We start from the raw sequence: 23,981 nt of genomic DNA, 5'->3' as shown, positions 1-23,981 counted from the left end.
ATACTGGCAAACAAAAAGTATTTTATTGTAATTTCAGACTCTCCCTGATCAGACGTCACCACAACAGAACAAAGAGAAAAACAATAGACTTCCAAAAGAGAAGTTCAGCTCAACATTTTTATATTCATGCGATCACAAAGCAGCCAAACAGGAAAAGTGGAGCAGAAGTGCTTGCTATTCTAGCATTAATTACTTTACTATTAAAGAAAGGTTTGAACTCTGCGACGTATTCCTCAATTGAAGGAATGCTGGCAGTCACTGTTCTTGTGTGCTGAAGTGGAACAGCACTCCAAAAACTAGACCACGGTGCTATTAAAATGCTAATGAGCTGTGTGGCGCACAACTCTGAGAATGTTGAGACAAAAAGAAAAATAAAGAGCACAACAGATATCACACTCAACAAGTCCAACATCTACATGAAGACGCGTCCTCTAGCAGTCATTACAACCACGCTTATTTATAGCCAAACTGTGTTTGTGTTAATAAAAACCTTAAAATATGTGTTATCAACCATCACTGACCGTCACTGTAAACCACAGTCATTCACAGCTGAAGTTTCATGAGTATTATTCAGAGTGGGAGGAGTGACCTTGGAGTTTCAGTCTAAATTCCAGTGCAGAACAGACACACCCTTCCTCCACACAATTCAGTTATCTCTGGAAAACATTCTGTGCTGAAAACAAAACAGAAAATCAAACTACAAACCAGCTTCTTTTCTATTCCTACTTTATATTACAGCATGTGTCAAAGTCGAGGCCTGTGAATATTTCCGGCCCTGCAGATTGTTTTATTTAATTGTTATTAATGGCCCGATATTATCTTGCACTTATTTGTTTTTTCTTTGGTTTACTGTATTTTTTTATTCTTAGTATGCTGCTTTTCTCCTTCAGAGTCTGCTGGAATTATGTTGATCGTGTTGAAAAGTTAGTTTGTTAATGGTTTTGTGTTTAAGCATCATCTGCAACGCCTTGGATGTTAAAGGGTTAAACATGTACGTTTTAAAAGTTTTCTAATTTTAGATTTACTTTGTTCAATACATGTTTATTCTGTTCACCTAAGTCAGGGGTGTCAAACTCAATCCCACGAGGGACCAAAATCCAAAACACACCTTAGATCGCGGGACGAACAGGATAAACATTTATTGAACACTCTAAAACTACATTTTTAAAAGTTTAAAATTAACTTTTTACCATAATTATGAACTAGATATATAGCATTACCTGTGATGATGCTAGTGAGAAAGCTGTAAGCTGAATTTGGCCACTGAAGCTAATAGCTGAAAAACACTGAAGCTAATAGTGAGCTAAAATGTTAGCTTAATGCCAAACTAGCCAAAAAAAACTTAGGTTAGCTAAAACGCCTAGCATGAAGTTGGAAAAAAGCTAAACTTCAAAATAGCTGAGAAAATAACTGAGAAAGCCTAAATTAGCCAAATTAGCTAGCATGTAGCTGAAATATTAGCTAATCTCCAAAACAGCCTAAAAACTAAAAAGAAAAAAGAAGGCTAAACTAGCCAAAACAACTACCAGAATGACAATTTTAAAAATAAAGTCATAACTTTTTAACATAAATACGAATTTTAAAAAAGCAGGAATAATATTCCAGAGTAATTTTCAATATTTTACTCTCTCTAAAAATATATTTTGCCTAAATTATACAAGTTAGAAATATAAAATGACATAATTACAACAGAATAAAATAATCTGGAGGGCCCGGGGGCCGAATCCGGCCCCGGGCCTGGACTTTCACACATGTGACTTTCAAATCATCGAAACCATTCAAATCGATTTAAAAATCTGTACAAACACAGTAAAGCGAACCTCAAAACTGTCGGAACAGTTAAACCTGCATTAGAGTTTTATGGAAGGGCCTGCTTCCAGAACGAGGAGGTTCAATTGTTGGAGAAGTCAGAACTTTGAAGCTACAGGTTTAAGAGCGGATCGAACCATCGTCCTCCCGCCGGACAGAGCCTGTTCCTGAAGGTTCCTGATCCAGAACCGGAACCGGGGACGGTGTGAGAGTCCGCCGGCGGAGCGAACAAAACTAGATGACTCCTCAAAGGCGATGAAATATGAAAGCTACATGAGCGGCTGTGGTTCTGTAAAGACGTGGAGAACATTTGATGGACACGAAAACCCGGAGCTCTCAAGTTAACTCAACTTTCGATCCAAACACGTCCGGTGCTGCTAGCCAAACGGACCTGGGCGAAACTTCCATTTTACGGACATTTCTACTCAATTAGTGTGGTTTTAATTTAGATTACAGCAAATATATACAATCATGGAATGAGTACTGTGAACATAACCTAAAGTTCTGCGTGTTTTTAAACAAAAAGAACGACGAGACGTGAGCGGCTAACGCGGTGACACCGCACTGACCGTCGGACTGAAAAATTCATCAAGTCCGCCGTAGGAAACTTACCTGCCAGCAGGCTCAGCGGCAACACGCACACACACCGGGTCGAAGGCGCCATCTCTGCGGAAGGAACGTCAGCAGCACTTTCCTAAACTTCTATGGAAGAACTTGGAGAAAACAACAGCACGGACTCGAGCCCACAAGCATCCAAACTGCACTCCTCCTCCAGCCGCCCTCCGTGCAGGTGCACAGCGGAGCGCCCAGGGCGGTCACGTGACACACGCTTGCATTAAGCGCCGACCGTCGCCCCCTGCTGGTCAGAGCACGCACAAACTAAAACTGACAACAAACATAATTTCCATCACAAAAAAACAAAACAATGTGAATTTCATTCATTGTTTTTATTTATTTATCAATATCCCTAAAAAATAAACACCAGTGCATTTCTGCAGAAATCAGCCAGTAGTTCCATCACCAAGACCAACCAGGGGTCTGCAACCTTATTCCCCGCCACAGTGGCTGTAATGCGTGGACCAGGCAGAAGTAGGGAGAAATCAGGCAAACCAAAGAAACAGCAAACCTCCAACTGTTCTTGCTGGGAAAATTAATTTATTTGGTCACAGAAAAAATCAGGAAGGCCTCCTGAGACCATTTTCAGCACTTCCTTATATAAGCAAGAACACTTCCTGCAAACATTTCTGCAGCCAATCAGAACACAGGATTAGAAAAAGAGCCCTCGCAAATGATGAGAAATCATATACTCTGAAACAAGACAGGAAAAACAAAAATTTTAAGAAAAAGAATATGCATTCCAACAAGATAACTTAAATTAAACATTTACACTTAAACAGTAATGAAGAACACACAAAATGCAAAAACATTCAGCATCTTCCTCACAGAGGCTCTCTGGCTTAAGAAATATAAAATAATACACTTTCTTTTCCATTAAAGCTGGGGTCCTCAAACTGTTTTCTTGTGGGGGTCACATAACTGTTGTCTTCTCTGATGAGGGCCGGGTCGGTAGGCTAACAGAAAAAGTGCAGCAATCTCAGCCTAACATAAACATTTACGCTTTAAAGCCACACAGAGCCAAATTTAAAAATAATTCATTTCTGTAATCTTCATAGAAAAAAACAGTACTAAAACTTTTTAAAAACTAGATACATAGCATTACCTGCAATGAATTAATAGATGAAGATGCTTAAATTCATAACTAAAAACACTGAAGTTGATAGCTGGCTAAAATATTAGCGAAGTGCCGTAGGGACCCCTGCTGTAAAGTAAGAGTTACTAAATTAGACTTTAATGAATTTAAATTAGTTAAGCTTATAAATGTATGTCTGAGATGCACCTAGAAGATAAACCAAGTCAAGATTTTTACATCTCTTTTGCCTTGAAGAGGCCTTGATTGATCTATCCTTCCGATTTTAACTGAACTTCTTACATTTTTTAACACACTTTGGTAAAAAAGAAAAAAAAAGTCTGATCTTTTACGAGTTTAAAGCTTACATTATGTTATGTTTCACAACAATGGTTAGTAGCCGTCCAGAGCAACACTGGGATGATCTTGTTTGGCACAGTGTGTCTTTTATTTTGAAAGGAAATCATACGAGATTCTGTCATAAAGTAAAAAACAGATTTGCATTTTGAGAAAATAATATTTCCCCTTATCTTTCTGTTTTTATTCATGCCAAAAAAGAAATACAATTCATATTTATTATATTAAAAGGGTAATGAATGCAAAGTGCTATTACATTTTCTTAAAGGGTAAAATAAGACTATGGAGCTCCTTTGAGGTTTTGATCAGTACCAAACAGGCCCAAATGGCTCTTTTACTGGTAAAGGTTGCAGACCCCTGACCAAGACAGCAGAAATTATCATTATAGGCTAATAATATGTTATTTTAATTATGGGTAGGAGAGGTCCACATTTTCGCCTGTGGAGACTTTCCTGAGGATTTCCCATGAATCTGAGCAGCTTTGCATGAGAATATATGGATGTTCAATATTCCAGACTATAAACCCCCCTGCTACTGTCACACTGCACAAAAGGATACATCAGTATTATTCTCATTTCAGTGACTAAAGTGTCACTGAGAGTAGTCATAGGGGCACCCTTCACTTTAGACTGAGTAGCATGACCTTTAGAGGCAATCAAACCGCTTCTGTAAGTGTCAGAGACTCCTGCACCTGTTGCCAGGTATTTTTGGTCCACTCCTTGTCATCAAACTGCTTGAGCTGTTACAGCATTGAAGGTCGTCTCTTCCAGACAGCATGGTTCCAGCGGCTATTGCAGATGATCAGCAGGTTTGAGATCAGTAACACCTCGTAGAAAATGCCCAATGTTGTGCTCTCAGCTATTCTTGGGTGATTTTAACTGTTATTGCTTTGAGTCACTGTCCTATTGGAGCTGTTGTTTAAAACCTTTAACACCTGATAAGTCGCCAGTGACGTTTAAACACAAAATCTTTAACATACTGTAACTTTTCAACCATTAACATGATAAATCCAAAAAGCGGCTTTTCTCCTTCAGAATCTACTGGAATTAAGTTGATTATGTTAGAAATTAAAAATGTACAGCAGCCCAGACTGTAATTAAGCCTCCTGCATGTTTCCCTGTCTGTAACATGTGTCAAAGTCAAGGCCCGTGGGCCGGATCCGGCCCTCTGAGTAATTCTATCCGGCCCTCCAGATCATTTTATTTTATTGTTATTAATAACCTGATGTTATCTTGCGCTCATTTCTAACTAGTATAATTTTGACAAATTATATATTTTTATGAGAGTAAAATATTGAAAGTTATTTAAGGTTTAAGTTGATTTATTCTGGAATAATATTCCTGTATTTTTATTATTCTAATTTATGTAAAAAAGTTACAGTTTTAAAGTTTTTAAAATGTGCATTCTGATAGCTTTTTTGGACCATTTAGGTGGGCTGCACGGTGGCGCAGTGGTTAGCGCTCTTGCCTCACAGCGAGAAGGCCCCGGTTCAAATCCCGGCTGGGACCTTTCTGTGTGGAGTTTGCATGTTCTCCCCGTGCATGCGTGGGTTTTCACCGGGGACTCCGGCTTCCTCCCACTGTCCAAAAACATGCTTCATAGGTGAATTGGTGACTCTAAATTACCCCTAGGTGTGAATGTGAGAGTGGATGTGTGTGATTGAGGCCCTGAGACAGACTGGCGACCTGTCCAGGGTGTACCCCGCCTTCGCCCGTCAGTAGCCGGGATAGGCTCGGCACCCCGCGACCCCGAAAGGGAAGAAGCAGACAAGAAGATGGATGGATGGATGGACTATTTTGGTATTTACTAAGATTTTTTTCAAGGGTATTTTGTAGTTTAGCTAATGTTTCAGCTACATGCTAGCAGTTTTGGCTATCCTAGGTTTTTGTTTTATTTAGATTTTTTAGGCTAATTTGGAATTAAGCTAATATTTCAGCTGGTAGTGCCATATATCTAGTTCATAATTATATTAAAAAGTTGCAGTTTTAGACCTTTAAAATGTAGTTTTAGAGTGTTCAATAAATGTTTATCCTGTTCAGCTCACAACCTAAGGTGTGTTTTGGATTTTGGCCTCTTGTGTGATTGAGTTTGACACCTCTGCTGTAAGTAGTCTTTAGTTGAAGTGCTTTATTTCTATAATGGTGAGCACAAAGGCAATGCACCTTAGTAATAATCATTTCTGTCCAAACATTCTCCAAGAGACTAGATTTACCAGATTGAGTGGATTTCTTTCGACAGTAGTGATTGTCTGCCTGAATCTTAGCCGACAGTGGGATCAGTAGTAACCCCCTGTTTGGAGTTCACTTTTATTTTCTGTGGAGTTTTTTTTTACTCTTTAGCTTGTCAACACTTTTCCTCTATGGCTTTAGAGGACCTCTAACTTCTGAAGGTCTTACATCAAACTGCTTGGAAATGGCCTTATACAGACCCTTTTCAACATTAAAATATCATGAATTCCATTCAAAATATGAATCTTTCATAGAATACAGATTGAGGCCCCTGAGAAGGTTGAACCAAACAGAATTGATTTAATTAAATCTGAGGAACTTGTGCAGGTGCTTTAAGTTCAGTGGATGATTGTGTGAATGCTTTACAGCACGAGTCAAAGTCAAGGCCCGGGGGCCGGATCCGGCCCTCTGGGGAATTACATCCGGCCCTCCAGATTGTTTCATATTATTGTTATCTTGTGCTTATTTATAACTTGTATCATTTTGACAAAATATATTTTTATGGAGAGTAAAATATTTAAAGTTATTTAAGGGTTAAGTTGATTTATTCTGGAATAATATTCACTCTTATTTGTATTCATAGTAATGTTAAAAGTTATATTTTCAAGTGTTAAAAATGTAGTTTTAGAGTGTTCAATAAATGTTTATCCTGTTCGGCCCGTGACCTAAGGTGAGTTTTGGATTTTGACCCCTCGTGTGATTGAGTTTGACACCCCTGATCTACAGCATTCACACCCTAGTGATCCTCCTGCTCTTTTCTGTACGTTTTTCAGCATGTAAAAACTCAATCACACTTCCAGGGATTTCAGTAATCTTGGTAGCAAAGCTCGTTCAGGACATTACTGCTTGTATTTTTGGTATTCATAAACGTTATAGTTTTTTTTTTATAGTTTGAATAAAATGTGCCCCATATAAAATAAATGTTAGATTGCTCAAATCCTTCCAAAACTTTGCACACTTTGAAACTTGTAAATTTCTGCATACTTTCAGCTAGAGAATTCCATTCAACCTTTAAAATGTTCAGAAGGTTTTTAGGATCATTTGGAATTCAGTTTTTATTTCAAGCCGTTTGTAGTTCATTTAGAAATTTTCCTTTTGTTTAGGCAAATTTTGAGTTTTGCAAACATTTTAGCATTATGCTAGCTGGGTTTTTTGTTGCTAATTTAAACATGTTTCCAGCTTTTTGCTTAATTTTGAGTTTAGTAAATATTTTAGCATTATGCTAGCTGTTTTTTTTCTACTTGTAATTTTTTTGTTGTTTTGTTTTTGGAGGTTTTATGAGGTGGAACCACAATTTATGTCAAAATAAACAAATTAATACTTCAAATCAATTATACAGAGGGCTTGAATCTATATTCTAAGCTTAATTTTCAAATGGAATTATTGAAATAATTACTGTTCTGACATGCTAGTTTTTTGAAAGGATCCATGTTTCCATTCCTGCTCTTTCTGATGATCAGTGTGGTGTAGATCGTGTCAAGCAGAACAGTAACAATCACTTTATTCTAGTTTGACTTTAATAAGGTGCAGAAAACCATTTCATTAATGGGATTGAATCGGGATTTATTCGATTTGTTTCACTGACATCTGGTGGTGTAAAAGAACAAAGCTGTTGACAATGTGGAGATTTTTAGTCCTTGACATGATCAGTTATAGTTTTGTGTTTATTTCATAAAATGAAGAGAATTCTCTTTGATAAACATAATCCACATTCATCTTTCAACTGAACTGCTGCTTAATGTTTGAAGATCACAAGTAAATAAGTGACATAATGAAGTCAGACCCAGGACTTGATGTCAGTCATTTTTTAGCAATTGAACACAATGAATCCAAACAACTAAAACATTTTTATTCATGAGAACAATACAAAACAGAAGTCAGGCTGGTAGATTAAAGTGATGCGCTAGCACCAAATCACGTTCTTTTAAGCAATAAGTGAATAGAGTAAATACAGATTTATACATTTTGACACAAACGTGAGCATGGTACATGACCAGGACAATGATGTATCATAATAAAGGTCAGCCTCCATAAAAAATGACTTTACTTTCAGATTATGAAGAGAAACACTGGCAGACATTAAAAAAAAGTGTTTTAATCATAAAGCAACTTATTTTGCAATCAAATATTAAAATAAAGCTTATAAATTTGGCAAAATTGCAAATAAATATTCAAAATAGGTGATGACCAACTGTGAAAACAACTCCGTGTTCGTCTATATCAGCAGAAAGTACATCAGGTGTTTGATGTGGAAGAACGCCGCCCGCCTCCATACATCAAACAGCAACTTATAACAACGAATGGGATGCAACAGCGTCTGAGTGAAGCTCATTTCTAAAAACAAGAATAAAAAACTACCCGTTAAAAATCCTCCATCACTTTAGTTCTCAATGACTGCAGGTCAACTGCAATATTTGTGGGAATAGTTGAAGAACAAACACAGAAAAACTTTTTTTATACGTTTAATAAACTTGACCTGAAGCCTATATGCCTAAGAATTTTTCAGAGAATAAATATTTATGCCATACATGAATGAAGCTATGGTAAAAAGTACAGTACAGTTTACGCGGCCAATTTCAACCTAATTTAATCGATTCAAACTACAACAAAAATGTCTAAAGTGCAAAAGACCTTTAAAAATATTTAAGTTATTTAAAAAATATTAGGAATATAAAAAAGTTGGTCATTCTTTCAAAGTCGTCTCCAGTGTGAACAATAAGCACCAGGATTTGTGTTTAACAATGTGTCAATCTGTGATCGGTGTCCCAGTATGCAGGGCCATTGCCATAGACGGGGGGGACCCAAAGGCCGCGCCTCAAACCGTGGGGGACCCTCCGAGCAGGCCGGTAACCGTAGTGGTGCTGAGGGAGTGGGAGGCATTTGCCCGTAACCATCTTCTTAGGATGCCACGAAGGAGCGGCCAGGTTCATGGTCTGGAAAGGAGCAGAAAAACAGAGCTTTCAGTCGGAAACTACAGAGCTCAGTTCCTGCGTAATCAAAGTGCATGATGGTACCTGATGAGGCCGGTAGCTGCTGGAGAGGGGCGAGCTTCGGGTGCTCTCCTCATCAGAGGAAGAACCTGAGTGGTAGTCTGACGTGACTCTCTCCAGAGCGCTGGTCACCTTTTTAGCAACATCTCTGTCGTCTTCGTTGTCGCTGGAAAAAGTTGCAACTGAGAAGCAAGCATTCTGCTCCCCAAACCTGGCAGGAGAAAAACAGTATGAAGAGAAACGGAAAAACCAGGATCAGGCTGGGGTCACAATACAATACATGTCCTGATATACAATTCATTCAGAGTATGACATTGTCAGAACTCGGATACACCTTAAAGTATAAACAAACGATTAAATCTCGTCTTGGCAGCATTTCTAATCAATATAAATATTACCAAATGAAATGATACAATATTTTACAGAATTGATTTTTTTCCTATAGCGTCAGCAGGCCATCTAGGGCATGTTTTATTAGGACTGTCAATGTTAATGTGTTAACGCACGTGATTCATCGAAAAATAAATGAAACCATTAATATTTAATAATTACATCTCCCTCAAAAAGTAACATTATTTCTAAACTATATAGATCAATTCAACAAGGTAAACGGGAAAACACTGACTACATAAGGAGGAGAGGAGAAATCAAAGGGAATTTGTCCATTTCAAATGATAGCTGGGAAAAAATCTGCAAAGCACAATGAAATACAAGTAGATCTAATACGTGGCGTGAATTTTCCTGGAAACATTTGGTGCGATTTTTTGTTACACCCATCCAAAAAAAGGTATCTAGGAAATGGAGACTCGTGTTGGAGAGTCTGTGGGTCAACTGAGGCAAATCATTACCATATTTTCTGGGATTGCCCAGTCATTATGGTATTCGGGTTCCAAATATGCAAGCATGTAAATAATGTTTTTGGGTCCAAAGTCCCATTTTCATTCCAACACATGTATCTGGGAGAGGTCGAGGAAAAAAATCGGATAAAAAGCTCCGGGCAACTCTCTTGGTTGCTAGCAAAAAAGCAATCACAAGGAAATGGCTAAAAGTGGAAGCGCCTTCAGTGGAAGAATGGATCAATATAATTCACGACATTTATATCACGGAAAAACTATCTTCTGCCCTCAAAACTCAAAGTGCTAACGTTTATGAAGAATGGACAAAATGGACCGAGTATGTCAAATGTATGAACCTGCACTACACCTGAACTACACCTGAACCTAAACTACACCTGAACTACACATGAACCTACACTACACCTGAGCCTAAACTACACCTGAGCCTAAACTACACCTGCACTACACCTGAACCTACACTACACCTGAACCTACACTACACCTGAACCTACAATACACCTGAACTACACCTGAGCCTAAACTACACCTGAACTACACCTGAACCTAAACTACACCTGAACTACACCTGAACCTACAATACACCTGAACTACACCTGAGCCTAAACTACACCTGAACTACACATGAACCTGCAATACACAGCTAAACTACACCTGAAGCTAAACTACACCTAAACTACACCCAAACCTAAACTACACCTGAACTACAACTGAACCAGCACTACACACCTAAACTACACCTGAACCTAAACTACACCTTAACTACACCCAAACCTAAACTACACCTGAACTACAACTGAACCAGCACTACACACCTAAACTACACCTAAACCTAAACTACACCTTAACTACACCTGAACCTGCAATACACACTTAAACTACACCTGAACCTAAACTACACCTAAACTACACCTGAACCTAAACTACACCTAAACTACACCTGAACCTAAACCTCACCTGAACTACACCTGAACCTACAATACACCTGAGCCTGCTCTACACCTGAACCTACAATACACCTGAGCCTGCTCTACACCTGAACCTACAATACACCTGAGCCTGCTCTACACCTGAGCCTCCGTTACACCTGAACCTGTGCCACACCTTAACGTGAGCTACACCTTAACCTGGTCTACACCACAAAATAAACCAGAAGATGTCAGTGAAAACCTCACCTGCAGCAAACCTCTCCAGGGTCCACCCACAGTGTGAGTTCACACGGGAGCCTCAAGTCACTGTAGTGAAAGCCACTCTCTCTGCAGGCCCGGAGAAGTTCTGGTTCCTCCTTATAAAACCTGTTGACCCGAATGCACCTGCAACCAAAACATCCACCAATTTCCCATCACAGCATCCTTCAGTGAGAGGAGATAAATGTTCAAAGAGACGAAAGTGAGTGACTCACCTGTATGCCTGACCCTTTGTAGGGTTTTCTGGGTACCAGTGCCCCTTAAACTTCTCCTGCAGGGCAACAGCCAGCCTCTCAGCAAATCGCTCGATTTGCTGAGACTCCAACTTCCCCTCCCTTTTCACAAGCCTCTTCAGAAAAAACACAACAGCTGCGATCTCTCTCCTCATATTTCACATGTGTCTCATCACGCTCCTTTAAGTCCTGTAAGGCAACAACCGTTGGTCAGGTGGACGACATTCATGCACCTCTCATAGCATCTTCCCACATTCACCGTTTAAAGACCCACTCCAAATCAACTGTGTTTTGGGTGTTTTTAACATGTTTTTGTAGCATAAAGACAAGAAAATTCAGATTAAAGTGTTTTTTCTGAATATTTCTTAATTTAAAGTATTGTGAATCAGGAGCAGACGAAAAAAAGCCGTTGGAAAAGGCTTGCAGCCGTTACACAGAAAATACGCTCTGTGTAGCACAAGATCTGCTCTCTCCATTCTGATCGCCCAGTTACACACAAACAGATCCATGAACGTCTTTGTTTTCCTCGTCTGAGCTGGAATCTGGATCTAAACTGTACGGCTGGAAAGAAATTATATTTATCACCATCTTGTTGAGCCGCTAATGTTAGTTTGGGGGTGTGAGGGGTTTTAAGCTAATAGGAGAGCATGTAAACAAAAGGATGATGGGAAATCAGGGTAGGCTTACTCCGTATCAACAGTAAAGCCCAGAACCTGGAGGCAAATTTCTAATTAAATGCTGCTGCTCTGCAGATACTATAAACGACGACTGGGAATGTTTTTACAATAGATCGACAGATGATCGGAGCGGGACTTTAAAAAGGAACTCACCAATAAATTATTTGAGATGTAAATCTGAAAAATGAAATAAGGAAACATAGAAAGGGGAAAACCCTTCCCTCATCAGTGGAAGGAAACCAAGGCTGCTGTTAAAACATTTCTTACATACTTAGTCTTCAATTTGGCAACATTTGAACAGCTGCAGGCGAATAAAATCCACTTCTATGTTGTTGTTTTTTGTCATAAAAACGAGCTGCTATAAAACCTGACATTAAAAAGCTGTAGTGAAATCAAAATCTTTTTTTTGTTTCAGTTACACGTAAACATTACAAATTAGTGTTCAACAATTTACAGAAATATATATATATATTTAAAAGAAAGAAATAAAACCCTTAAATGAACATTTTTCAAAGATTTCTATTGAAAGAACGTGATAACCCAGAGAAAAGGTATTATGTTAACACTGAATTGTCGTTGACGTGCCGCTGTGCACGTAGCAAACTCGCCGTTCACGAGCATCCGTGGATAAACAGAGCATACACTAAACTAAAAGTCACTGCTACAGTATTTGATTTTTTTAATCGTCTGGCTCTACAAACCCGTCTGATGGCTCAAAGCTCCCCAGAAAAGCGGGCTTTGAGGCGATGACGCACAAGTTCCGCTCGCTCACGCGCATCCAAACTCCACAACAACAGCTACTGTTTAGCCAGCTAGCTTAAAAGGACGCGGGCTATTAAACCACCAGAGTCCGCAAAATAATCCCTAGATAACGTCACCGGAACCAATATAAGGAAATGTTTCGAACTCGAATCACACGACACACAAATATATGATTCAAAACAAGAATGTGTTTTCATTCAGCGAGTCGTCGCCATGCTATGTAGCAGCTAACAGCCTCATGTTGCTAACATTAACCGAATGAATCCGCGCTGCTTTTTAAAAATCAAGAGTCGGCGCTTAAACTATACAATTACTTTTATTTGGACTTTAATCAAAGTAAAATAGACAGATTGGAATACAAAAAATCACCTCCAACTTACCACTTCGTCATTTGATAACAACAGCGTGAGCCTGAATCAAATGAATTCGCAACAGAAAAAACTGTCATTTGCTCCGCCCACAAACATTTCTCATTGGTCGGGAGTCAGTCCCACCGCTCTGTCATTGGTCAATGCATTCGATTGACTCATAGTGTTTATTATTATGACTCGCGTCGTAAGGCATGCATTTCCTGTGGTCAGAATGAAACGGCGTCGCTTGGTTAAGCTAAACGTCCAAAATTCAACAATACAAATTTGGTTTAACACTATTTTATGATACCAACAACACGCTCAGTTCGCCTGAAAATGTGAAAATGTTGTTTATATGTCTGTGGTTATAACACATCACAGTTCAGCCAGTAGAATCTCAGTTGAGTTTAGCTTTTATAACATGGTAGTGGTCGACACAGTGTGAACTATTGCTGCCACAAACCTCTATTAATCGGGTTCTGGGAAAACTGGATGTAAAGCACACATCTTAACCACAATTAGCTTTAAACTAACAAAAAATTAGATATGTAGCATTACCTGCAATAATGCTAGTGTGAATGTTGTGAACTGAATATGGCCGCTGCAGATGTTAGTGCTGATAGCTGAAGATGCTAAAATTAATAGCTGAAATCACTGACGTTAATAGTCAACTAAAATATTAGCTAAATGCAAAATAATCCTAAAAAATGAAAAACCTGAGTTTGCAAAAACAGCTAGCATGCAGCTGAAATATTAGCTAAGCTCCAAGTTAGCCTAAAAACCGAAAAAAAAATCCAAAATTAGCCAAAAAATAGCTAGCATGTAGTTGAAATATTAACTAAACTCCAAATTAGCACATAAAATCCTGAATGAATGTCAAAATATTCCATAAAGCTAGCAGAATGCCATTATAACTTTAATTTTTACTAAACTCTGACTCCATATAATATAAAGTAATGACTAATCGACTATTAAATTAGTTTTCTACTATTTTAATATTTGATTAGTTGACTAATTGTGGCAGCCCTGTAAGTGCAGAGTAACATCCGTCCACAAGATGGTGCACAACATCCATTTAAGTATCAAAGTCATGCACATGCTTTTCCTGTTGCACCGTGATTGAGCCTGAAACAGAAATACACCTGCAGTAACATAGGTTTTCATGACATTTCTATAGACTTTCAAAGGCCCTTTTCACTTTCTCATTTTCCTGTTCTGGTGCTGTGCATCTCCCAGCTCCATCTGCTCCACGCTGAAGTTGACCACCATGGCAGTGAATCTGACCTGGATTCCAATAGACCAAAACGATCTGTTGGCTCAGTGCTTCACTCCTCTTTCAGGATTCCACTAGAGCTCAGACACCAACCACATGCAGACCTCTTCTTAACCAGTCATTGTGTCATGTATCAGGTGTCTACACAGGAAAAGACTGGCCTCTTTCACCAACTCCTGCAGGCTCCTTCCATCAGACTAGTTCCTGATAAGTAATTCTAGAAAACTAAACTCTTTTCTCCTTTGTTTGTTCATGTTCACAACACTGAGATATGAAGGAGGAGCAGTAAAGAACATTTAAGGTCTTTAGGTCTTAACCCTTTAACACCGGAGCTGCAGTGTATACTGTAACTTTGATAATTCCAGTAGATGATGATTTCTCCTTCAGAATCTACTGGAATTATTGTGTTAATGGTTGAAAAGCTACAGCATGTTAAAGATTTTGTCTAGATTTATCAGTTCAGAATTTAAATAATAAGCTCACCCCAATTCTAATTGCCCCACTAAAACTACAAACTGTTAAAGAGAAAGCTCTGCCTCCTTGGAGAAGTGAAGATATTAAGAAACCTAAAACAATGACAAGGAGGGCAGAAGAAACATGCTCATATACTGCAATAACTCAATTAAAAAGGCACAGCAGGACTATTTCTTAATGTTCACAGCAGAAAATCAATCAACGTCAAAAATCCTCTTAGCCACAATAGAAAAACTGGATTTATAGAATTACTTGTGAAAATGCTAGTGTGAATGCTGGAAGCTGAATGTGGCCATTGAATATGCCAGCACTGATAGCTGCAAATGCTGAATCTGAAAGCTAGCCAAAATAAATACCGATTATCCAAAAAAAAAAAAGAAAAATGTCTAATATTCTCAAAACAGTTAACATAATGCTAAAACATTAGCTAAACTCCAAATTTGCCTAAATAACTTATGAAGTCTAATTTTGAAAAAACAGCTACCATAATGCTAAAAGATTAGCTAAACTCCAAGTTAGCCTAAAATTGGAAAAATGTCTAAACTAGCCAAGCAGAACTAGCAACAAAATTAAAAGCTGAATTCCAACTTACCCTGTAAACCCAATCGTTGCTGAACATCTTAAGGTTTGAATGTCTTTAGCTGAAAGTTTGCAGAAGTTCACAAGTTTCACAGTGCACACAGTTTTTGAAGGATTTGAGGAATTTCTCATACATTTCATAAGGGGCATATTTTGCTGAACATTTCAAAACCTATAAAGTTTATAAATACTAAAAGTACAAGCAGTAATGTCCTGAACGAGCTGAATGTTTTCACACCAAGATTACTGAAATTGTGATTGAGTTTTTACATGTTGAAAAATGCACAGAAAGGAGCAGGAGAATCACCAGTGTCATCCAGTCTCTGGCACACCACTCACCTTTAGCAGTAAAACCTGTGAGGAGTTTGCAGTCCACTTCATCACTAAGATGGGTTAGCTGTTGGACTCCTGGGTCACGAGGGTTCTAAAACCTGACGGATGAGCCGCATCAAGTGTTTTGGTAAGCAACCTCGTAAGAGAAAATATATGGAAACTGGACAAAAACATGCCGTCTTATTTAAAAACTGTGGTTTTTGTTCCTATTTTAATGCCAATTGCACATCTTGATTGATTTTGTAGGGTAAAACTCACAGTTAGAAAAACGCTGTTTGCTGTGTGGAATATGTCATCTTTCTGACAGTGGAGGGATCAACGTCTTTCCTCTGGACGTCCTCCTAGCAGTGAGAGAACACTCAATACTTTTGTCTTGATTGATGCTCCAACAGGTGATTTCCTACATGAAAACCACAGCCTGTTTTCTTGATCCCATCCTCATCTCAATTTTTAAGTCAGTCTTCACATCCTGTGAGGAAGAGCTGCTGAGCATCTTGAACTGCTCTCTTCAGACTGGAGTCTTCCCTGCATCCCTAAAGACTGTGATGGTGAGGCCTGTTCTGAAGAAGAGCGGTTTAGATGTCTCCAATCTAAACAAATACAGACGGGATCCAACCTGTTGATGTTAAAGTCAAATTTTAGAAAAGCTTGTTTCTACTCAACTGAATGATTGCATTGATAAAAATAACATTTTTGGAAAGGGCTGCACGGTGGTGCAGTGGTTAGTGTTCTTGCCTCACAGCAAGAAGGCCCTGGTTCAAATCCCAGCTGGGGGATCTGAACCAGAAACACCACCTGGGACCTTTCTGTGTGGAGTTTGCATGTTCTCCCCGTGCATGTGTGGGTTTTCACCGGGGACTCCGGCTTCCTCCCACCGTCCAAAAACATGCTTGGCTTCTTTGGTGACTCTAAATTGTCCCTAGGTGTGTACAGGTGTGTGATTGAGGCCCTGTGACAGACTGGAGACCTGTCCAGGTGTATCCTGCCTTCACCCATCAGCAGCCGGGTTAGGCTCCAGCAATCCCATGACCCTGAAAGGGAGGAGCGGCTAAGAAGATCAACAAATATTTGAGAAAAGTTTCAGTCTCTCTGGTGGTAGGTCGGCGCCTGTGTTTGGCAGCGGAGCCGCCACCAGTGTGTGAGTGTGGCTGAAGCGCTTTGGGCCTTCACGCCATTTACCATTTAGAATCTAAAAGATTAGATTTTTATTTCTAACACAAACAACTTTCCCCCATTTGAAGCTCAAGAACAAGACAGACTGTGTAAAAATGATAACTTTTTATTAAGAAAAAGGAAAATGTCACTTCCTCACAAAGTTCACAGTCAGTATAATCAAAACACAATGCAGAAACAGAAAAACAACCCAAACAAAGCCATGGAGAGCCAAATGTAACAGTAATGCTCGCATCCTCAGTTACAGCTCTAAAAAAAGCAGACATCTCAGACATGAACAGAAGGTTCTCCAGAACCCACAATGTCAATATTTGGAAACTCTCAAACTGAATTATAAATAGAATTATGACCAGTTGAAATGGAGTCAAAGCTCTCCTAAACCCTAAAATGGGCTAAATGCATCTAATCTCTTACAAAGAGAACTACCGACAATGCTGAGCATTCCTAAACGTGAACATGTCCCTGCTCTCCACTCATGACACTTTAGTCTCAACAGCTACTCATTAAGGCTGATTTCGATCTTGCATAGGGTTGTCACATGTTTACACAGGGCTTCCGTAGGCACAGTGGAGCGCAGCGGCGTCCTGTATTGCTTTGACATCAGATCCAAACTGGCATGGAGACCGGGCCGCTGCAGTAAACCAGGACTGGAAGGAGCAGGAGGAGGCCGGACCACAAAGCAGTTCAACAGCGGTTTGGTACAAAGACACAACAAATACACACTTTGGTTTGACGGAGACTTCCTCTTCCTCAGACTGTAACGACAGTGGAGCTGTAGACGATGGCTCCAGTATTGCTTCTACCTGCTGCTCACATACTGGGTTTAAAAACAAAACTAATCAATCAAGCGGAATCACAGTCAGATCTGCTGGTTTCTTTCAACGCGCACGTTTCCTTCTATGTTTTGGTTTAAAATATTTTATACAACAGAGCCTCGGTAAAACTGCAGAAACCTTTTAGTTGTTGAAATCTAATCAAAGCAGCATGAAGAAACTGAAAACAGTGCAATATTATGAGTAAAACAGCAAACCACTCTCTGCAAATATGAAGGAGAGCTAAAGATTTAGGAAAACTTGGCATGGTGTGTCCAATAAAAACTAAAAATGGGTAAGAAATACTAACTCACTGCAGTCGGATGCACATGTATAATCGGGCTTCTGTTGCTTTCTGGGGTTGGATGGAGTCAAAGGTTCAGAGGATAAAGTAACTTAATTCTAAAACAGAGACACAAACATCCGCTGAGCTGATACTCGCAGCCTTTACATTATCATGAGTTGATCAGGTCTTGGCGTCAGACCAGCAGTTACTTGCAAACCCCCATTAATCCTTGCATCACCACTGCAACTATAAAACTAGTGTCAGTCCAATCTCTCGTGCCGTCTATGAGAGCTGCCAGAGTCCTCTAGGGTCTGTGCAGCAGCTGCACCCTTTGGTTTAAGCTTCCTCTGCCGTCAGTCCACAGGGCCGCCGCCGCCGCCGCTAGCCCTAAACCCCGCTCTGCTGATCTGCAGCCACGGCACTTTAGCACAGTTCTTGAACAGCTGCTCGATGGCGATGTGACGCACGTGCAGCTCCGAGGCCAAGGCGTCCTTCTCCTGCACCGCAGCCGTCAGCTGCTCGAAAACACCTGAAGGAAGAAGAACTCAGTCAGCTCTTTCAGGTGATCCCACATCCACACAACCACACCTGGAGGAGTGGATTTCTGAATTTCATGACCTCAAATGAACCTGAAAAAAATGAATTGTTTCTCTCAAAAAATGAATGACATCAACCTTTAACACTGGAGCTTCAGTGTTTATGTTCTTTGGTTTACTGTCCTTTTTGAATTGTTAGCACAATAAACGTAATTCCATCAGATTGTGAAGGAGAAAAGCGGCTCGATGAAAAGCTGCTTTTCTCCTTCACAATCTGATGGAATTATCATGTTAACAGAGGGGAAGTTAGCGCAGGTTAACTGACTCAAATAGAAAAAAGTACTTTTTGTGGTGCTGAACGCTCTCAACTTTGTTCAACTTTACTACACTCGGACTCCATATAATATAAAGCTCATGTGTCAAAGGAAATTTTATGTGGCCCTCCAGATCATTTGATTTTATTATTATTAATGACCCGATGTTTTCTTGTACTTATTTCTAACTTGTATAATTTTGACAAAATATATTTTTATGGAGAGTAAAATGTTGAAAGTTATTTAAGGTTTAAGTTTAAGCAGTCATTCATAATTATGTTAAAAAGTTACAGTTTTAAAGTTTTAAAAATTGTCATTCTGCTAGCTTTATGGACTATTTTGGCATTTACTAAGATTTTTTAGACTATTTTGGAGTTTAGCTAATATTTCTGATACATGCTAGCTGTTTTGGCTAATTTAGTTTTTTTTTCCAGCATCTTCAGCTATCAGCACTATCATCTTCAATGCCCTACTTCAGCTTCCAGCATTCACACTAGCATTATCACAGGTCATTCTATACATCTAGTAAATGATTATGTTAAAAAGTTACAGTTTTATAAATGTAGTTTTAGAGTGTTCAGTAAATGTTTATCCTGTTCACCCCGTGACCTAAGGTGTGTTTTGGATTTAGGCCCCCTGTGTGATTGAGTTTGACAGCCTGAAATAAAGTAACACTTAATGGACTACTTTAATAGTTGATTAGCTGTCGATTGGTCATCTAATCATGGCAGCCCTACTGTCAGTGTTGGGTGAATTACTTTAAAAAGTAATTGATTAGTTTACTTAGTTACTGAATGGAATTGTAATGAAATTACTTTACTTGTTACTAATTTTAAACAGTACTTCACTACTTGTTTCTTTACTTTACTTTTTTCCGGTCAAGTACAAATTCTCCGGGGAAAAACAGTTGGCATCAAGAAGATCCTCTTGTCTTTTATTTAACTTTATTTTTAAAACAATGATCTTGTGCAAACTGTGAACATGGTTGAAGACATAACCTGGTTTCATTACGTTCCTCCATTACTGACAAAAGTAATTAAATGACAGTGATTCATTACTTTGTAATCCGTTACCCCAACACTGCCTACTGTTCATTCAGGGTCAATAGCTCGTGTTCAGAGCAGGAGGAATAACTGCTAACTCACAGAAACACGCAGCAGAAATGTCCAGAGAAGAGAACAGCGTTTTGTTCTGTTGTCTGATTTCAGGTCTTTTTTTAAAACCCTTTCCAGCAGCTTCATGAATCAGCTGCTAAAGATGACGTCTAAATGTCACTAAATCCTTTCAACATTTCAGAGCCAGCTACGATTTAAGCAGCAAACAGTGTTTACATAATGTGACATTCACATGATTGGACCCAGAGAGGCTCCAAACACCGTCGCCCTGACCCTGCTGAGTGAAGGTGCTGATGGAAAAGGTTACAACGTTTTGTCTTTTGAGGGTTTTGGGGTCCAGAAGACCGCAGGTCCTCTTAGATCCAGCCCCGCTAACAGAACCCCCCTCCCCCATGCTCCTTTCTAACCTCTTTTCAAACATGAACAGACACTTGAGGACCGGCTGATTTAGCAAACATGAAGGTGCTGTCATTTCTGAATCTGCATAGCAAACATTCCTCCACAATCAATGCCAACACTGGCAGAATAAGAGGATACGAATCAACTGTAGAGACTATAACTAAATGATTGAAAGTCGCAGAAAGACTGAAGCTTGTTGTGTGACGCACTAAACAAAGAGACGTGCATTTGAACATTTTATTAATGACAACAAAGATAAATAAATCAACTTAGGATGAATCTGGCTTATTGTAAGCAAAAGAAAAAAATGGGTAAAAAGAAGTTAAAAAATAATGGGACAACTCAGCTCACCCTCTGCTGTCTAACTAATAGGTGGTAAAATCAACAGGTGAGTTTGTTTCTCAAAAACATGTCTCCACCCACAAACATGCGACCCACCAGGTCATTATCTGACCTCAAACTATAATGAATCTGTGTAGTTACAGTGTTTATATTCATGAAAGAGCGAATTACACTGAGCTTGAATTCAGCATATTTATTTGTAGAATAACTCAGAGCCCTGATGCTGAGCAAAGGGCACGCAGACGTGAAACCGTGCATGTACCAGGACACATGCAGCAGTGTTTTCTATAAATTAATAACTTGCTTATAATTTTTGCTTTGAATAACAGTTATTTGAGTAAGAAAGACATTTTTTAAGAATGAATCCCAAATGTAACATATATATTTTTAAAAAGCAATTTTTCTGAATCTGTTTGTCTTTCTTCTGAACCAAAGTCAGCGGCTGTGCCTCCTGTGACACTACAGAGCACGTTCTGGAGGCGTATGCCGTCTGACGAGTGATACGACGGACAGCACCAAACCAAAGGCACAGAGAAAGGGTCGTTTTAGATGTAGACCGGCAGAATCTGTTAAAGGATGAAAAGAGACGTACTCTGAATCTGCTTGAGCAGCTGAGTGTTCAGGTGGTGGAGCTCATCCATGCTCATCTGGATCACTGCAAGAACAAAGCAAAACTCGTCATTCCATCACCTCAAAGCAGACATTCAAAAGACACTTTTCTGTCCATTCTCTTAAGGTTAGCAGCTTGGCAGAGATGGTACATTCCTGTTTTCAGTTAGAGTACGCGAGGTGTCCTCCTGATTCCTGCAGGGTTGAACTGCTTTGAAGACGTTCACTTTTTCGGAAAAACTGAAGCTGTCTGCTCTGAGAATGGAAGTTCGTGGGTTTAAACCCATAATCCCTCCTGCTTCACTCTCAGCATCAAGGTCTGGTTTGAGGGGGTTAACCCAGCACAGCTGCTATAGGAGCCCCTCCCCAGGACAAGGGCAAAAGCAGAGGACTAACTTCCCCCGACTAGACCCGAGACCTTTGTATTTTAAATGTAAGAGTTTTAATGGGGCCTTCAGGAGCCTCTGCCTCGTCCCTGAAGAGTCTGACGTCTGGAGCTGAATCATAAACAAGGACAAGGACCATCTCAAGGTAACAGAACTGTTTTCTACTCTGCAGAGACGCTGAAGGCCGAGAGGAAAGCTGTTTCTAGACACCACACCAGACAAGGGAGAAAACAGAACCGCAAAGAAGGAAGACTGTACTTCTGTATACTTATGGTGAATCCCTGTTCTGAGTCCTAACAGAACCACTCGGATCAAAACGGGGTCTGGGTTTGGGTTTTAACATGTTCCTAATGATGGAGGACATATATGGAGGAAATTAAGATTCAGTTTGCATTTCAGAGTATTTCCTTACATACTCAGATGATGAATTGGGGGCAGATGAAAACATTATGTTTGAAAGTTTTGTTGTTGTAAAACTCTACAGCCAGCAGGTCATAGTCTCCCTGCTCCGCTCCATTCTGATCATCCACTAACAGACAAACAGATCCATGAACGTCTTTGTTCCCCTGGTCTGAGCTGGAATCAGGGTCTAAACTGTACAGCTGGATAGAAATGATACTGATCACTATTTTAGTTACACTGCTAATGTTAGGATGTGAGGGGCTGTTAGCTAGCAGGAGAGAGTGTAAACAAAGGGATGATGGGAAGATAGGGAAGCCTTACTTCCCGGGAATTTAGGGACTGCACTAACAGTCTCGCCTCAAACTTAAAGATTTCAGATGAACTCCTGCTGCTCTGCAGAAACTCTGTCTTAGAAAACGACCCAGGTTTTTGACTTGAGCGAAACCATCATAATCATAACTAAAAGACCACTTTGAACATAGATCAACAAATGATGGGAGTGCATCTGTAAGTAAAGGAGAGGAAAGAAGGAGGAGATCCAGACATTTCTATTCACGCTGAAGCCCATCCATGGCCAGGTTACATTGGTGTCCTCTGTACTTTAAATAAGGTTAGTGAATGGTTTGTTAATGAAACTGAAATATAAAATGTTCCTGTTTAAAAAGGAACAGAATTCTTAAACCTGCAGCTTGTAAAGAGCTACGAAGGCCTTCCAGCACCACTACAGGACAATTTGAATATATTGGAAGAGCCAAGAGGTCCAATTAACCCTAAACCCCTGACATTAGAGAGGAGAACGTTCTGCTCACGTTTATCTCTGCTGTGGTGTTGCTGCCGGTGCTGCAGCTGTCCTCCTGCAGACTGGATCTGACAGCGCAGCTCTTTGCTGCCGGCGCGGGTCCAAACGTCACACCGGGACTCCTGCAGAAGCTCCAGCTCTTCTACAGACTGCTCCTCCAGCATGCCCACGCTGCATTCAGGCAGGCCCGTGGTTCTGGTCCAGTCCCAGCGGGGAGTGTAGCGCGGGACCTGGGCCTCAGACTGCGGCAGCAGCTTGCAGTCGCCCTGCGGGCTGTAACACAGGACCCTAGCGGTGCGCTTGCTGCAGCCGCTGGAGGAAACCGAGTCTTTGTTCTGGGCAAACTGGATGATGCGGTTGAGTTTCTGGCTGAAGGCGAGCTTCAGACCTTCATAGGCACTTTGAGAGGCCTTGGAATGTGACAGCTTCTGGTTGGCGATGAGATGACATTTCTCAAAGCAGTCTCTGTGGCCGCGGAGGGACTTGGAGTGCAGCAGTGTAGTGGTGGAGACACCTGTGTTAACAGACCAGCAGTGAGAGACAGCGAAGGAGTCCAACAGTAAGAGCACTCAAACTAACAGAACTCACAAAGACAAGATCAAACAAATAAAAACAGACAATCGAGGAGACATGGGAGAGCAACCTGCTTACCAGCCACAGCAAACAGAAGTCAAGTGGAGTCTAAACAGGGAAGTGACCTCCCTGAAAGCTGCTTAGTGTGTGGGGGCTTAGCCAGCACAGCACCGACATAGTGAGGATGATGGATTCACCAGTCACATTTCAAATATTAAGCACATTATTCAGAGTTCAGAGCATCAGGATCCACAAACCCAGTCATCTGAACAAACTACATTTATGATGCATAAGATCACATAAAGATGTTTCTAAAGAAGAGAACACATTTCAACAGAGGACAGACGTCACACAAAGCAGCCAATCAAGGCAGTTTAATCAAACACAAACTTCCTCTATTGTCCAAAAAGCTGGACAGTCCAGGGACGATGAGGTCAATGAA

The 23,981-nt window shown here is 40.0% G+C and overlaps 3 protein-coding genes across 5 annotated transcripts in view; all 3 read right to left on the bottom strand.

Annotated features, from left to right (window-relative positions):
* cxadr (CXADR Ig-like cell adhesion molecule) overlaps positions 1-2,636 on the bottom strand; it is a 46,550-nt gene extending 43,914 nt beyond the window's left edge. Inside the window, exon 1 of the mRNA XM_024266173.2 lies at positions 2,422-2,636. Within this exon, the coding sequence (XP_024121941.1) occupies positions 2,422-2,473 (52 nt within the window). The 5' untranslated portion in view covers positions 2,474-2,636. The remainder of the gene's footprint in view (positions 1-2,421) is intronic.
* A 5,273-nt stretch (positions 2,637-7,909) lies between these two features.
* On the bottom strand, positions 7,910-13,301 carry btg3 (B-cell translocation gene 3). 3 transcript variants are annotated; one of them, XM_024266389.2, is made up of 5 exons: positions 13,165-13,301; positions 11,328-11,534; positions 11,101-11,238; positions 9,096-9,282; positions 7,910-9,014 (listed from the first exon to the last, which is right to left on the bottom strand). In XM_024266389.2, the coding sequence occupies exons 2-5, from the start codon at positions 11,498-11,500 to the stop codon at positions 8,817-8,819; spliced, it is 696 nt and encodes a 231-aa protein (XP_024122157.1). In that variant the 5' UTR covers positions 11,501-11,534; positions 13,165-13,301; the 3' UTR covers positions 7,910-8,816. The 3 variants fall into 3 exon arrangements, with proteins under 3 accessions (XP_024122157.1, XP_024122158.1, XP_024122159.1); XM_024266390.2 differs by having other exon boundaries at positions 11,328-11,592; positions 13,165-13,220; XM_024266391.2 differs by lacking the exon at positions 13,165-13,301 and adding an exon at positions 12,724-12,910.
* Positions 13,302-17,054: 3,753 nt separating this feature from the next.
* Positions 17,055-23,981, bottom strand: part of lg14h21orf91 (linkage group 14 C21orf91 homolog) — a 16,713-nt gene continuing 9,786 nt past the window's right edge. Inside the window, exons 3-5 of the mRNA XM_024266207.2 lie at positions 22,977-23,480; positions 21,363-21,425; positions 17,055-18,593 (exon numbers count right to left, since the gene is read on the bottom strand). Coding sequence (XP_024121975.1) covers positions 18,418-18,593; positions 21,363-21,425; positions 22,977-23,480 — 743 coding nt within the window. The 3' untranslated portion in view covers positions 17,055-18,417. The remainder of the gene's footprint in view (positions 18,594-21,362; positions 21,426-22,976; positions 23,481-23,981) is intronic.

The sequence above is a fragment of the Oryzias melastigma genome, linkage group LG14 (genome assembly GCF_002922805.2).
Source record: "Oryzias melastigma strain HK-1 linkage group LG14, ASM292280v2, whole genome shotgun sequence".
NCBI lineage: Eukaryota > Metazoa > Chordata > Actinopteri > Beloniformes > Adrianichthyidae > Oryzias > Oryzias melastigma.
The sequence above is the reverse complement of the archived record's forward strand: the minus strand, read 5'-3'. Positions and strand labels throughout refer to the sequence as shown.

Bases quoted from the DNA above. Each gene is read 5' to 3' on its own strand.
- btg3 (XM_024266389.2), bottom strand. From the start codon at position 11,500: ATGAGGAGAGAGATCGCAGCTGTTGTGTTTTTTCTGAAGAGGCTTGTG. The intron at 11,239-11,327 runs GTGAGTCACTCA...TTTTGGTTGCAG, and splicing joins ACAAAGGGTCAGGCATACAG to GTGCATTCGGGTCAACAGGT. The intron at 9,283-11,100 runs GTGAGGTTTTCA...TTCTCCTGCCAG, and splicing joins CCTGGAGAGGTTTGCTGCAG to GTTTGGGGAGCAGAATGCTT.